Source organism: Polypterus senegalus, chromosome 3 (genome assembly GCF_016835505.1).
Source record: "Polypterus senegalus isolate Bchr_013 chromosome 3, ASM1683550v1, whole genome shotgun sequence".
In the NCBI taxonomy this organism is placed as follows: domain Eukaryota; kingdom Metazoa; phylum Chordata; class Cladistia; order Polypteriformes; family Polypteridae; genus Polypterus; species Polypterus senegalus.
The window spans coordinates 52,371,677-52,387,855 of record NC_053156.1 but is presented as its reverse complement, the minus strand read 5'-3'; the positions used below and the strand labels follow the sequence as shown (position 1 = coordinate 52,387,855).

At 40.7% G+C, this 16,179-nt stretch overlaps 1 protein-coding gene across 5 annotated transcripts in view; it reads right to left on the bottom strand.

Annotated features, from left to right (window-relative positions):
* Nucleotides 1-16,179, bottom strand: part of LOC120525138 — a 49,884-nt gene that overhangs the window by 25,870 nt on the left and 7,835 nt on the right. The window contains exons 2-3 of one of the 5 annotated variants that reach the window (XM_039747197.1): nucleotides 11,248-11,346; nucleotides 10,537-10,863 (exon numbers count right to left, since the gene is read on the bottom strand). The exons of 2 other annotated variants lie outside the window; for them this stretch is intronic. In XM_039747197.1, the coding sequence (XP_039603131.1) occupies nucleotides 11,297-11,346 (50 nt within the window). In that variant the 3' untranslated portion in view covers nucleotides 10,537-10,863; nucleotides 11,248-11,296. 2 more of the 5 variants (XM_039747195.1, XM_039747196.1) reach the window with 2 other exon arrangements.

Here is a 16,179-nt window from a genome sequence, read left to right as displayed (position 1 = left end):
TAAATGGCCACTAATATATTATGATTTATAAAGTTTCTTTTTAACACTAGAATCCCTGAAGCCTACGAAAATATACGTAATGCCGAACCACCTGAAATCCCCTCGCACCTCGCCAGCAGCGTCTTTGTTTTGCAAAAGTGTCAGTCAGCACAAGCAGCCTGCTATCCCATCCTCCAACGAGGCAGCTGAAGTCAAAGTTCTCATAGCTGGTAGTAATGTGTCTGGAATTGTATAGGGTAAGTAATATATCGTTATTTATAATATAACGATCTGTGTAAATGTAGGATGACAGGAAATGCAAGGCAAGAAATGCTGAACACATAACTAAAAACAGAAACGTTTTTCATGTTACAGTAATAATTGACAAAATGTTGACATGAAGTGTATCATGTGTGAAGACTGAAGTCCAAATAAACACTTTCACAAAAGATATAACAAAACAAGTGTGCTGTTATTCAAGAATATAACCGAAGAAAAACAAATTGTTCAATTTACATGTTACTGGCAATGTGTAAAAACTGAAGCCCAACTATCAGTCGATACAAAGTAGACATGACCGCTAGGCTGGTGAAGAGGTAAGAACTGCTGCCTCATAATCAAGAGGTTGCCAGTTCCCAGGTCCTCCGCGCATTTACTGTTTCGAGTAGTGAGCTACATATAAAGTATATAATAAAAACATACATTTGATTTGTAAATTTATGGTACTTCGATGATCATTAAGGACATAAGACCCCTTGCTATTCAGGAGGGTGAGAGTCTCCATTATCTGATCAGCATATTTCACCCAGGGTATTACACTACCCTCCAGGCACTACTTTACACATTTAATGGAAAAAACAATACTCTAGAGTGTGAAAACACCACTTAAGAATGTGAAACCTTTTTCGAAGAGGGAAAAAAAAAAAAAAGACAGACATTCGGAATCTCTACATATGCCTGTACAAGCATCGTCACAGAAGCATACTGAATAGTCACCCCCTACTTAATTAATGAGAACTTAAAGCTGACTTTATATAGCCCGACTACAATGCTACTTGAAAATCAACGTACAGCAGAAAGTATTGCTGCTTTGGTGAAAAGGACAACAGAATAGTTTGGTTTTTCTATCACAAATTTACTGGCAATTGTATATGGTAATGCAACAAATGTCGTAGCAGCTCTTAAGATCTTAGAAGAGAAGCATGAAGTTGCCTCTCATTGTTCTGAAGGACACCATGCTCTGAAGGTTACTCAGATCAGCAAGACACTGGGGGCTGCAAGATGCCTTGTAGAACATTTTAGAAAGAGTAAGCTAGCCAGCAGTAAGCTGAAAGCAAAAAAGCAGAAGTGGAGAAACCTGAAGAAACAGACTGTCACAATTAAGTGGAACAGTTCTTACTATGTGATAAATGGTCTCTTTTAGCAGAGATGGCCTGTGACCACAAACCTGTCTATTTAAGTGGTCGCACAGTGAAGGAAACATTACTTGGGTTTGAAAAGTAATGAGTGGTGCCTACTGGAACAACTGAAGCATGTTCTGAAGTACTTTAAGCAAGCCACCATATTTCTCAGTGGGGAGTTTTATGTCACTGCTTCTGTTCTACCCCTACTGATAAAGGGCTGCCGTACTTCACACAAAACACACCCTTTGAGTCAATTCTTATTAAATTTTTTCAGACAACTGAAGCAAAGAAAATGGGATAAAGGTGGAAGGGGGAAACCATATCCAAGGATGATGGTAAAAATGTGTGCGTCATTGCTGCTGACCATGACGCACAATTCTTAAAACAAATTCTTAACACTTATATGCAGATGATCACAGCAGTGAGGAAGGCAAGAGCCATGTAAATATTGCTGATAGCGAAATGTTGAGGAATCAGGTAGTGCTGTACTTTGGACAGCACTCCATTCCAAAGGTTTTGAGCCCACTCAAATAGTGGAAGAAAAATTCAGATAGGTTTCCCACCTTGGCCGTCTTGGTAAAGTCATATTTGTCTGTCCCAGCAACATCAACTCCTTAAGAACACCTTTTTTCAGCAGCAGGCAATACTATGGCAAAGAAAAGGGCAGGTCTGACTGCAGAGTATGTAGATATGCTTACATACCTCCATTGTACAGTAACTTAAACCCTACCGTCTCCATGGCTCAAAATAGCCTTATGTGTCACATACAGAGAAAGATTTATCGAGAAAGGGAAAAAAAGACTCAGTTTGTGTGTTGATCCAATTCAAATTGCCCTAGGTTTGGTTTCATAATCCAAAGTGTTATTTGAATCACATACAGTATTAAGATGTGTTAAAGTATCACTTAACCCGATCTTTGTACTAATGTTAGATTACTAAACAGATCATATTTTTGTGTATTGTTGAAATCAGATTAAAATAAAATCCACTGTTACTTTTGCACTTATGTTGTACCGATAAGCAGATCTAATCTGTGAATTTGATTCAAACTTTACTATTTTTGTTATGTAGTTAGAAGTCAAGCAAAATGACAACTTTTATTGCCTAATTAAAATGATTACAATATGCAAGCTTTCGATGTAACTCAGACCCCTTCTTTAGGCAAAATTTAATACAAAGACTGTAGTTCCTTGTGTTTATATAGACACTAGGACAGATACAACATTGGAAAAGCTTTAAGTGAGACATCTTAAATATAAAAAAATTAATAGACCTCTTCAGGCTAGGATTCATTAAGCAAGAGAGGAAAACAATGTATAGGCAAGATCTTTGAATAAGATAACTGTCTAACAAAGTCTTTTGAAATTTCAATGCAATGTGGGTCTGTAGACAGGTTGTCTGTGTCAGTCTGAGAGATGCAAACAATACTCATATCTGGCCATAAAACTCTTGTCTCTATTCAAACCATGTTGTAATGTGTTAAATTCTAGCATGAGTTTGACTTTCTCCCACATAAAGTGCAGTGTCAGGACATTTCATACAGAGATTTAGGTAGACCAAATTAGTTGATCTGCAGGTAAACTATCCCCTTTATGCAGTTTTTGTTATCAAACCTTTATTCTTAAACTAGAATTACTTTGATTTGTTTAGAGAGACTGAGTTTGCATACCAGTTTTGCACTTTATCATTAGAATATTGTGTATTGTGCAATAAAAGTGTTTGATGTTTGCTTTTTTGGTATTTGTTAGATTTTTTAATGGAGCAATCGAAAAAATGTTATGTTGATCAACAAGTTAGTCATTAGATTACTTAACTAATCAAAAAAACAATCTCTAGACTAAATCAGTTTAAAATAAAACTAGTCACTAGGTGCAGCCCTATTTCTACATCATTTGCTTTTTTTACTAGTTTGAAGTTACTTGGATTAGCCTGGTCACCCTTTTCTTATAACGTGATAATATTTGCTAACTTCCAGTCTTTTGGAATTACTCCAGTACGCAAAGATTTCTCAAAAAGTACACATCAATGATTTATATATGCATTCATTAACTTCATTAAAACAGGCTAATATATTGTTAAAAAAAATTCCATACAAGCCACAGCAATTTAAAATTAACTTTACAACACAAAGGTCAAAACATATAAAAGATGTGAATAATTTCTTAAAGCACAATTATTTCAGAAATGTAAGCCCTGTTTAAATGTTTTGAAACTTGATAATGCTAGAGGTGTAAGATTATACTTGTTGCTTATACAAATTTTAATAATAAAAAAAATTTACGATGATTTCCCATTTTATTAAACAAATTGTTCTTTTTGCTTCAGAACCTCTGATGATTAAATATAATACTTTAGTGTTTGCTTTTGACATACCTCCTATGTCGATGCTAAAGTACACAGTTCTTCAACTTGAGTTTAATCTGATCTAAAATTACTCAAAAATGCACAAATAAGACCATGAATTTGTAATAAACTGAAAGCTAGTCTCAAAAATAAGTAATACAATAGATTCACTGTTAAGCCTTCATCTAGTGCAATCCTGGCATGAAATATAAATTACATTCTATTAACAGTGAATAATCAAATAGTGCTTATTTCAAATTATTTCTTCTCAAATACTAACATAGGTCCAAAAATGAGTATTTCAACATTTATGCAAGAGGTGTATAGCTCACACCAAATGAACTGATTAAAAAAATAAAATACTCTCTAGCTTAAGGGCCCACCACAAAAGAGATCTAAGAAAATAATACCAAAAAAGTATAGAATACTATGTGCTGAAACCGCTTTATCATTTTTTTTTCCCCTCGCCTTGGAGTCCGAGCCCATCCTGGCTTCAACAACTACAGCAAAAAGTACAGTTTTTTTCTCTCTCTCTTTCTCTCCAGGTCCACTCCCACAGACAATTACACTCATTCATATTACACTAATCTGGCATTTCCATTCAATCGCATGACTTTGGTGTGTAGAAACAAAGCAGAGTCACCAGAGGATATCAATGTAAACATGGAGAGAAGATATAAACTCCACATAAAACCCAAACAAAAACACTCAAGATAAAATAGTTTTGACAAACGAAGTAACAAAACCATGATCACAGCATTAAGTAATTCTTTATGGCATGATACTCAAATATAAAAATAAAACAACCATACAAACATGTACACACATGCTGAAAAATAAATCAGAAATATCCAAGATGCTAACTTATATCTTATAAAAACAAAATGAATACTGAAGATTAAATTTCCAAAGTTCTGAAAGAATACTCAGAAGGATTCCTGTAAACAGAAATGGCCTAAGACCCCACTCTGATGATTTCTTGATGATGCTGGACCAAGCGCAAGAAACTGCAGATCAAATAGTTTATGACACCCATATTTTTGAAAACAACTGCTGAATATTTTTAATTAATGCATTAGAATAAAAGCTTGCAATCTGCCCTTTTTCAGAACAATACATACCTATGTTGTTTATTTTAACCTGACTGTACATGAGTATGCAATGAAATTTTGAACTGCAAACAGGCAACTACATGCCAAATAAATGTGTCTGCAAGCAGTTGAAAGGAATTAATTACTCATGCTTTTGACTAATTATGAAAGACACTGACACACTCTGCAGGGCACAGGAAGGCCTTATTAAAATCCACTCCCAAGATGCAACAAGGATTAATGTTATTTATAGGCACTTGGCTCCAAGACGTGGATACTTTCTGCCGACTAGCTCTCCAAACATTTAACTTATCCATTAGGAGTAACATATACAGAAAATAATGAGCACTTAAGCAATCTATGATTGTTTGGTGTGCATTACTATATTTTTATAATTGCTCTTATCTATCTATTATCTATCTAAAAAAAATTTAAAATGTGAATTTCCCCTTGGGATTAATAAAGTATCTATCTTTCTATCATTTTCTGATGTGGTGTGTATTTTACATGTTGACATATATTACAATATAAAATATTAGAATATATTCTCACATCTCAATGTGAGGGTGTCAACAATTTTTCAGTAGACATCAGGTGCAAAGCAGGGCAGGATACCCATATATATCACAGGGCTCACTTGTGCACACAGTTTGGTGATTGTAAGGCACTATTCACAGCTTTGTACTAGTGATTAACTCATAACTATTTCTTGTATTTTAGATGATAGGAACTGATTCCAAAGAAACATTTACATAAAACGTTTAAGAAACACATAACTGTCTGTTTTAAAATAGTTGTAAAAACAACAAATTTGTAGATAATACAATATTTACTTTATCATTTATAAAATTTCTTACAATTTTCAGATGTTTATCTAGTTTCAGGTTATCTTTTTACTTGGACTTTTACACCTAATGTACCATAAATACACAGCATCCTTGCATTATTCCAGACATGCTGACAAGTTTAAATTTAATTAAATGATACTTTAATATCTTAAGAATTTACAAAGACTCCATGCAATAAGAACTGGAATAATTATTCCATTGAAATTGGTGTACATTACTGTCCTCATTCATGCCATATAACAAGTTGACTCGAATTTGTTCTGTATTAATATCATCACTTTAAATGCATGTAGAAAACAAAGACAAAGGTGTATTTTTTCAATCAATATACCACACTCCTAACTTCATTGTAAAAGTTCTAAATTAGGATCAACTTTGCTACTCTTACTTAATGAGGCTATCCATTCCCTCATGTTTGTTTCATAGATTATGGTGAAGAAAAAAATCTAAATTTCATATAAGTGGTAACAAAAAATAAAGTAAAAATAAAGAAAACGTCCAATAGATAACTGTAAATTATGTGTTGATTAGCCAGTTAAGGATAGGTTTACAAACTAGTGTTAGCTGGGTTTGAGAATATTGATTTATATAAAGGTTACTGTGCTGTTTTATCCAATATCTTCACTGTGTTGTAGCAGACATTTAAATTTTTGACTGCTGTAAGTTGACCACACTGTAATAATCACAGCACAGATACTTTGGCATGGCATATTTCATATTTTATCACATCTGATACCATATCAACAGTAGCCATCCTCTTTTCCCTAAATTCCAGCTGTTGCCATCAGGCTGCAGATTTAGGTTTCCAAAGGTAAAGAGCAACAGATTTAAGAACTCTTATTCCTAGAGATATAAGCATTTAAAATTCTGTTACTTTTAGGGATGATGCTAAATCATAAATTATGCAGTATTATTTTGTATTATTTCGAAAGTAATTGTTCTTTGTATTGATCTTGAGTGTACGTTTATCAAATGTTTCTTTGTTGTATCTACTGGATCTCTGTAAAAATGTCTTCTGTTTTTGTACTTTACTGCTGCAAAGAAATTTCCCACTGGGATAATAAGCCTACCTAAACCTAAATCATATCACCTAGTATATCTAGTATATGTGACGTCAAGCAAAATTACACCTTTTATTGGCTATCTAAAAAAGATTACAGCATGCAAGCTTTCAAGGCAACTTGGGCCCCTTCTTCAGGCAAGATGTAAACACCCTAGTACCATTGCTGGGAAAGGCATTACACTACAGTCCTCTGTTATTTTCTGGCAATATTATAAGCACATTTGCACCTTATTAGCATGCTTAAGATTACTATAATTCTAACCCTGCAATTTCCTTAATAAAGTAACTGTCTCTCACTCAAGTAGAATTCAAATGTACCTATTCTCACATTTCTTGTTTTGACATTTACACTTTAATTATATGAACTCTGCTTTTGCCAAGTTTGCCTTAGGTCAAGTTTCAAGTTTTTTCACTTACTTAGCTGTGCCTTTACCTATTCTTCTGTTTCTGAATTGATTCAATCAATGTGCTGACCCAACTAGCTGACAGCTCTCCAACTAACCACCATGTATTACGAAATTTGAATGTTACCACACCATTATGCAACTCTCCTCTCTTTAGAAAGCTGTCATACTCACGGAAACTTGAAGGAACAAAGAAATAAAGAGAAAAACTGTTACCAACACCTTTTTCCATTAAGCAGAGAGATACAGATAAAGTAAACTGCTGTTTTTCTTCACTTAAATCAGCACATAATTTACAAATGCAAATGCCTGGGCAAAAGCATAAAATGACTTCTGAGTTAAAATATATACTTTTAAAGGTGTCAAAATGAAGTTACAATAACAATATGAATTTACACATTCTTGAAAATAAATATGGGAAAGCAGGGTTCAAATAACTGGCCTTGTGCTCCAGGTGCAATTTACACCTTTTCCCTAGAGGGCTTTCTCCCACATAACAAACATACTGCAGGTTATGGGTACTGGCAGCTCCAAAATCACCCCACCCCTTGACTATGTGTGTGTGTGTGTGTGTGTGTGTGTGTCTGTCTCCTGGCACTCACTGGCGTTTCCACAAGGTTTGGTTCTCACCCTTTGCATACGGCTTCTAACAAAAGAATTGAATACAGCAGTATCGGTACTGGTTGAATACTTAAAGAAAAAATAATTAGTGTTACTCTAAGATATACTTTTGGTTAGTAGTATAATAACTTCCAATAAAACTTTATCATAGGATTACAAAGTAGATGCCACAGAAACAATAACTAGTGCGCCACTACTAACTCAAAAACAGCTACCTGGGATATGAGGATGACAGCATATAAGGCATTAGATGACAGTCTTCAACAGGCAAAGAATGTACACATTTAACAATAATAAACACTACCAAAATGTACTACTCACACTTTATTCCAAGATTAATTTGCTGTAATCTACGTTGATATAATCGCCATTTCAAACAGTTCCTTCTGTTGCATGGGTTTCGGGAGACTTTCAAAGAACTACAAATCTGATGAGAATGTGGTACAAAGTTATAAGACCACACAGGCATGCATTGGCAAGCCGGTTCAGTTTTGAAGGAATGTCGATGGCAGAAGACATCACCGATTGAATTTTGCTCTCATACCAGTCTCGATTTCTGCTAGTCACCAGCAGGAGACCCACCTCTAAACTCTGCACAGAATTTTGTGCTTTTATCTTTATTCTGATAGTATCCTAGATAGCAAGTAACTCAGGTACAACAACTGTGAGACGAGTGATAATGGAACAGAAGTGCATTTGCGGATATCGCGAAGCAGTGCAATCATATCCAGACAGCTCGAGGTGTCCAGTCGCACCCAGCAGTGCACAATCTCGCACTCTCAAGCCGCAAGCATGCCGCGCGTGAGCTCACCTAGACGCGTGCACCCCGTCACCCAGGCGTAGACAACACATGAGCACTAAAACCGTAACATTTTGCGCCTTACCTATCTGTAAGCAAAGTGAAGTTCGTCGTGGTTTGGTATCCAGGAACTCTTGAGAAGTGTTGTTTTATTTTCTTTGCTTATAAAACTGACACATACGCCCTTCACACACTTGTGAGTTATTTGCAGACGTGCAGCCTTGAGAAGCGTCAGCCACTCCCGCCTGTATGAATCGTTTGTGACTGAGTTTAGTTTTCAGGTGAGCAGCACCAGCAGCGGTGTCTGTTTTAGTCAAACCACGCCCCCTTCCGTCTTAAAGGGCCCGTCCCGCCTTAAAAGCAGTTTGTTGGGCACGTACCTTTAAACATCAATGGAGCGGCGACGGCTTGTCTTGTTTATTTGTGATTGTTTGTTGTCTTGTTTATTTGTGATTGTTTGTTGTCTTGTTTACTCTGAGCCTTACAGAGTGGATGGCAGACAAGCAAGTAAAGGAACCGAAAAAATAATGAGCGAGTGAAAGGAGAAGCTAAAAATGAAGAATGGCGAAATTAAGGAATCGGCAAGTATTGTTAAAATGGCTAAAAGACGTACAGTCATGGCCAAAAGTTTTGAGAATGACACAAGTATTGGTTTTCACAACGTTTGTTGCTTCAGTGTTTTTAGATCTTTTTGTCAGATTTTTCTAAGGTATACTGAAGTATAATTACAAGCATTTCATAAGTGTCAAAGGCTTTTGTTGACAATGACATTAACTTTATGCAAAGAGTTAATATTTACAGTATTGTCCCTTCTTTTTCAAGACCTCTGCAATTCGCCGTGGCATACTGTCAATCAACTTCTGGGTCAAATCCTGACTGATGGCAGCCCAATTGTTGCATAATCAATGCTTACAGTTTGTCAGAATTTGTGGGTTTTTGTTTGGCCCCCGCCTCTTGAGGACTGACCACAGGTTCTCAATGGGATTAAGGTCTGGGGAGTTTCCTGGCCATGAACCCAAAATTTTGATGTTTTCTTCCCTGAGCCACTTAGTTATGGTGGTGTTCCATCATGCTGGAAAAGGCATTGTTCGGCACCAAACTGTTCTTGGATGGTTGGGATAAGTTGCTCTCAGAGGATGTTTTGGTATCATTCTTTATTCATGGCTGTGTTCCTAGGCAAAGTTGTAAGTGAGCCCACTCCCTTGGCTGAGAAGTAACCCCACACATGAATGGTCTCAGGATGCTTTACTATTGACATGACACAGGACTGATGGTAGCACTCACCTTTTCTTCTCCGGACAATCTTTTTTCCAGATGCTCCAAACAATCGGAAAGAGGATTCATCAGAGAAAATTACTCTACCCCAATCATCGGCAGTCCAGCCCCTGTATCTTTTGCAGAATATCACTCTGTCCCCGATGTTTTTCTTGGAGAGAAGTGGCTTCTTTGCTGCTCTTGCTGACATCAGGCCATCCTCAAAAAGTGTTTGCGTCACTGTGCTTGCAGATGACCTCACACCTGCCTGCTGCCATTCCTGAGCAAGTTCTGCACTGGTGGTGCCCCAATCCTGCAGCTGAATTAACTTTGGGAGACGGTCCTGGCGCTTACTGGATTTTTTTGGGTGCCCTGAATCCTTCTTCACAACAATTGAACCTCTCTATTCTAACTCAATCAGTATGATAGAGTGACCTCCAGCTTTGTCCTCTTCAACACTCTCACCTGTGTTAACGAGAGGATCTCTGAAATGATGTCAGCAGGTCCTTTTGTGGCAGGGCTGAAATGCAGTGGAAATGGTTTTATTGGGATTAAGTTTATTTATTGCAATTAATTGCAATTAATCTAATCACTCTTCCTAACATTCTGGAGTATATGCAAATTGCCATCATAAAAACTGAGGCAGCAAAGTTTGTGAAAATTAATATTTGTGTCATTCTCAAAATTTTTGGCATTGACTGTATAACAATTAAATGTATTCAATGATTGCTTTAGAAGTGCTAGCCTTGTGCAGTTTTGAAAGACGTCTATACTGTGTGAAGAACAACAAACACAGCGTGAAGTTTTGGGGTTTTTAGCCCCCTATACTGTAACCAAAATCTTTTTACAGCAAAATCAAGCAAGGACATAGAATGATGGGAGGATGGACAATTTATACAGGAGGACCGGAAATGTAAAGGTGGAATGCTGGGAAAGACATGATGCTAGATGGGAGGTTGACGTCATCATAGGGGGACTGAAGGGAAGAAAGGAACCCGGAAGTGTTGAGGCTTTTTGGCTTGTCCAGGTGATGTTACGGCGGTGGCTCCTCGTTCTGGCTGAGAAAACAAGAAGGGAAAGGTTAGTGCGTCGCCGTTGTCCCCTGGCACGAGGTGTCATGGTGCGGCTCGGGGCCTTAAACTGCTCCCCATGCGCTCGTGCGTGATATGACAGCCCAGATCCAATGAGTCGGGCGGTCCGACCTGAGGGGTTGTGAACCTGCAAAAGACCATCAGCGTTGGCCTGAAGGTTATCCCTAACGATAAGTGATGGTAAGCTTATATGGCTGCAGGTCCAAAAACCACCTGGTTACCCGGGGATTCGAGTCCCAGTGAAGGGCCATCCACTGGAGGGCAGCATGGTCCGTCACCAGGGTGAACTCCCGGCCAAGCAGGTAGTACTGCAGGCGAGTCACCAAGGCTTCCCGTTCCACCGCTGCATACCTCGTCTCCTGGTCCAACAGTTTCCGGATTAGGTAGGTGTTGAACACCGTCAATACTTTGGCTCAACACGGCACAGAGACCTGTGTCCGAAGCATCGGTCTGGAGGAGAAAAGGAAGTAAAAAATTAGGGGTTCTCAATATCGGTGCCGTTGTGAGAGCCATTTTCAAGTCACTGAATGCCTGTTCCGTTAGTTCGTTCCACACCACATGCACAGGAGCCTTCTTCCTTGTCAAGTATGTCAAGGTTGCTGCCCTCTCCGAGAAACGAGGTACAAACCGGCGGTAGTAACTCGCTAACCCCAAAAAAGCCTGCACCTGTTTCTTGAGTATCGGACGGGGCCATTCAAGGATGTCTTTTATTTTTGAGCACTGTGGTTTCACCATTCCCCCTCCTACCAGGTAGCCTAAATACTTGGCCTCATTCAACCCAAAGAAGCACTTGCGGGGGTTGATACGTAGGCCGGCTTTCGCTAGCGTCAGGAGGACAGCGTAAACCTTATAAACATGTTCCTCCCAGGTGCCGGAAAAGGTAGGCAGCACAGTAAGACTGGTAGGGCCGTAGCACTCTGTCTACCAGACGCTGGAAAGTTGCTGGTGCCCTGTGTAACCCAAATGGGAGTACCTTGTATTGCCAGTGTCCACTAGGGGTACTGAAGGCAGTCTTTTCTTTGGCGGATGCCGTTAAGGGAATTTGCCAGTACCCTTTGATCATGTCAAGGGTAGTCGGATACCGGGCTGTCCCCAACCTCTCAAGCAGCTCATCGACTCGGGGCATGGGGTAGGCGTCAAACATGGAGACCTGATTAAGGCGTCTAAAGTTGTTGCAGAATCTCCAGGAGCCGTCCGGCTTGGGTACGAGGACAATGGAACTGGACCACAGGCTATGGCTCTCTTCGATAATGCCCATGTCCAACATCCGCTGGACCTCTAATTCTACCTTGGCACGTTTTGCCTCCAGGAGGCGATAGGGTTGTTCCTGACAACCACCCCTGGGTCTGTCACAATGTCGTGCTGAATCAGCGAGGTCTGGCCTGGCGCTTCACTGACCACCTCCGGGACAGACAGGATTGCTCCTTTGAGCTCCTGTCACTGGTAGGAATTCAAATTGTGGCTGAGGTTAAGCGTGACTTTTTCAGAGAAAAGGGAGAGGGCGGGGCTGGAAGAGGTTGTTCTTCCCTAGCTTTCCATGGCTTCAACAAGTTCACGTGATACACCCACTCACTCTGTCAACGGTTTGGCTGGCTTACCAAATATTCGACAAAGCCCTTTCTCTCCTTAACCTCGTACGGGCCCTGCCAATGGGCCAGCAGTTTAGAGTGGGAGATGGGCACGAGCACCAGCACACGATCTCCTATCTGAAATTCACGCATTTAGGAGTTCAGGTTATAATTCCGGGCCTGCGCTGCTTGAGCCCAAGACATGTGATTTTTAAGTATAGGCCAGATTTTGTCTAATCTATTGCGTAACTGCACAATATACTCCAGAAGATTTGTGGAGGGAAGTGCCTCCCCTTCCCAGCCTTCCTTTAGTATGTCCAGTATACCCCGGGGTTGTCATCCATATAACGGATCAAAAGGGGAAAACCCCGAGGAGGCTTGTGGTACCTCCTGGTAAGAAAAAAGGAGTAAGGGCAATAGTTGGTCCCAGTTCCTTCCGTCCGCGCTGACTACCTTGCGAAGCATCTGCTTAAGTGTCTGGTTGAATCTTTCCACCAGCCCATCCGTCTGGGGATGATAAACGGACGTTTTGAGATGTTTAATGCGGAGTAACTTGGCCACCTCCCTGAACGTATCTGACGTAAAGGGCGTACCTTGGTCATAAGGACATCTTTCGGTATGCCCACTCGGGGAAAATAGCCCTACCAATTCCCGTGCGATATTCTTTGTATTAGCAGCTCTCAGGGGAACTACCTCTGGGTACTGAGTTGCATAATCCACCGTGACCTATATGTATTTATAGCCTCGGGCCGAAGGCTCTAGTAGTCCTACGAGATCGACTCTGATCCTCTCAAAGGTAACGTCAATAAGGGGAATCGGGACTAGAGTAGCTCAGTCCTTCCAGGGAATCTGGTGTAACTGACAGACTGGGCATGACTGACAGAAATGCCGGACCTCTTTGTTGATCCCGGGTCAATAGAACCGGAGTTTTATCCTCTCCAGTGTTTTTTTGGCCCCGAGGTGGGCACCTAAGAGGTGGCCATGTGCTAGGTCGCAGACCTCCCGCCAGCAGGTTCTCGGCATCAACAACAATTTCCGTACCTCACCTTCGTGTTCCACAACTTGGTACAAGAGCTTGTTATCTAAGACAAAGTAGGGTCCCTGTGGTGTGGAATCTACCGACGCTATGTCATCTACAGATACAACAGCATTCTGGGCAAACTTCAGGGAATCATCATTCCACTGCTCTCTTTTAAAGGACACCAGCGTAGAGTGAAACTGAAAGTCTACGTCTGTGAGAACATCGGGTGCACGGTTCAGAGCAGCACTCGCGCATCCCGGAACCCCACCCGGCTGTACTTCCAGGTCGGGGTCCGTTGCCAAAAAGCGCTCCCCTGGGCCGTCAAACGTCATCAATAGTTGCCGAGGAGCACAGCGTGGTAGCAGTTTGGAGAGTTCCCTGACCGTTCATAATCAGACCCAGCTTGTGTCTAGGAGCGGTGATGGCTTTACTGCATTTATTTTTGGACCAGTCTTGTCCCAATATAACCGAATACGGGGGCTTGGCATCACAGCGACCAACAGTTGTTTCGGAGTCCCCGTCCAGGTTATAAAACACTTCGCGGACCTGTATGACCTGGTCTCCCCATGTACACATGTTACGCTCGTCCGTTGTGCAAGCCACTGTCACGGTAAAACATAACAGTGAGCAACAATGGTAATATTGCTCCCAGAATCAAACAAAGCCACAACTGAGTACCCATTTACTAACACCACTCCCGTATTCATGACCGCCAGAGGATTAGACAGCTCACAGTACCTCTCTCATCTCACATAGCTGCAGTCCATTGGCTTTGCATTGTGGGGACAGGTGGGAAGGATGTGTCCCACCTCGCCACACTTGAAACAGCTCGGCAGGCCAGGCATGCGGTCTCGCAGCTTCGCCAGAGGCTAAGTAGCAGAAGTAGCACGATGGGTGGGCTCCGGAGTGGCAGCCCATCCCTGTCGGGCCCCACGAGTAGGCTTCTCAGACCCCCCCGAGTTGATTCACTGCCAGCTGTCACTCTAAGACCTCCAGGAGCCCGTTCATGTCACGGAAAGGGTGTCTCCGGAACCTGCTGGGTGAGGTAGTCCGGTATAGCGTACACTAAGGTTCACAGGCTACCTGCTCGACTACCTGGCGGGCCTGGTTGACATCTGGCTGTAGCCAACGTCCGAGATTGCCCCAGAACTCGAACGTCTGGGCCCTAGGCAGGAGATCGGGATTGAATCTCTAGTGCCGTCATACCCTTGCCTGCTGGCCTGACGTTATGCCGTAGCGTTTGTACAACTCGGATCTCAGGAGGTCATATTGGGCGGGAGGTTTGGATAGGCCCGCTGCGCTGGACCTTTCAGGTAGGGAGCCTGGATGGATGCCCACGCCGTTCGTGGCCACTGATTACGTGCCACCGTCCTCTCGAAGACGGTCAGATATGCTTCCAGATCGTCTGCTTCTGTGAGAGGGACGATCGGAGGTGGTGGGGGCCATGCGGGTTCCGGCTTCACTGTCTCCGCGGCCACCAGCCACCTCTTTGTTTCCGCGAGCTCCACCTTGGTGGTGGCCTAGTCCATCTTAACTGCCTAGAGCTCGTTTGCTAGAGTAGTTAACACCATGTTTAAGTCCTGCCCTTTTGACATCTTTCAGGTTCTATCCTGCTGACTACACCAATCTGTTAAGAAGAACAACAAACACAGCGTGAAGTTTTGGGGTTTTTAACCCCGTATACTGTAACCAAAATATTTTTCCACGTATCCATGTTCTTTTTACAACAAAATCAAGCAAGGACATAGAATGATGGGAGAACGGACAATTTATACAGGAGGACCAGAAATTAAAAGGTGGAATGCTGGGAAAGACGTGATGCTAGATGGGAGGTTGACATCATCATAGGGGGACTGAAGGGAAGAAAGGAACTCGGAAGTGTTGCGGCTTTTTGGCTTGTCCGGGCGGTGTTACGGCGGCGGCTCCTCATTCTGGCTGAGAAAACAAGAAGGGAAAGGTTAGTGCATCGCCGCTGTACCCTGGCACGAGGTTTTCGCGGTGCGGCTTGGGTCCTTAAACTGCTCCCCATGCGCTCGGGCGTGACAACTGGAAAGTAGGTTTTTCCTCGTTGAATAAGCACAATTATTTCAATTTAATTTGCTCATTTTTTTGTTAAAGGTGAAACACAGCTATTTTATCATGTCTGTTTATCTGCCAAAAATAACTAGTATGAAAAGATTAATAGCTTGACTACTGGTGAAATGATTTTGTTGAAATTTGTTACACTTATTCTTTAAGTAAATTCCAGTTTTCATTCAGATATCACATACAAATTAGGTACACATATGGGAATTTGTAACACTCACATTTAAAAAGCTTGGTGAAGTTTTAAAAGTGCACTAAAAGAATTGCATTAAAAAGAATTTTAACTGTGAATTGTTATTTATATTTGTATTCATGAACACAATGAAAATATAATTAGATTGTTTCCAACATAAACAAATTACACAATTTATTAATGTATGCAATGTTGTTCTAAATCAATGTAACATTAACATCTTTAGTCAATCTAACTTTTTAAACGTAAAAAAAAGCTACATATTAATTTACTTACATATAACTTGTGTAGTTTTTGTCACATCTTTTTTTTATATTTTTTTATTGATAGAAAACTTGGTTTGGTTGCCCGTCATTTGCACATTATTTTCTGGTGCGTCCTTATGAGCCATCCATCAGTAGTCTGCCATCATAATG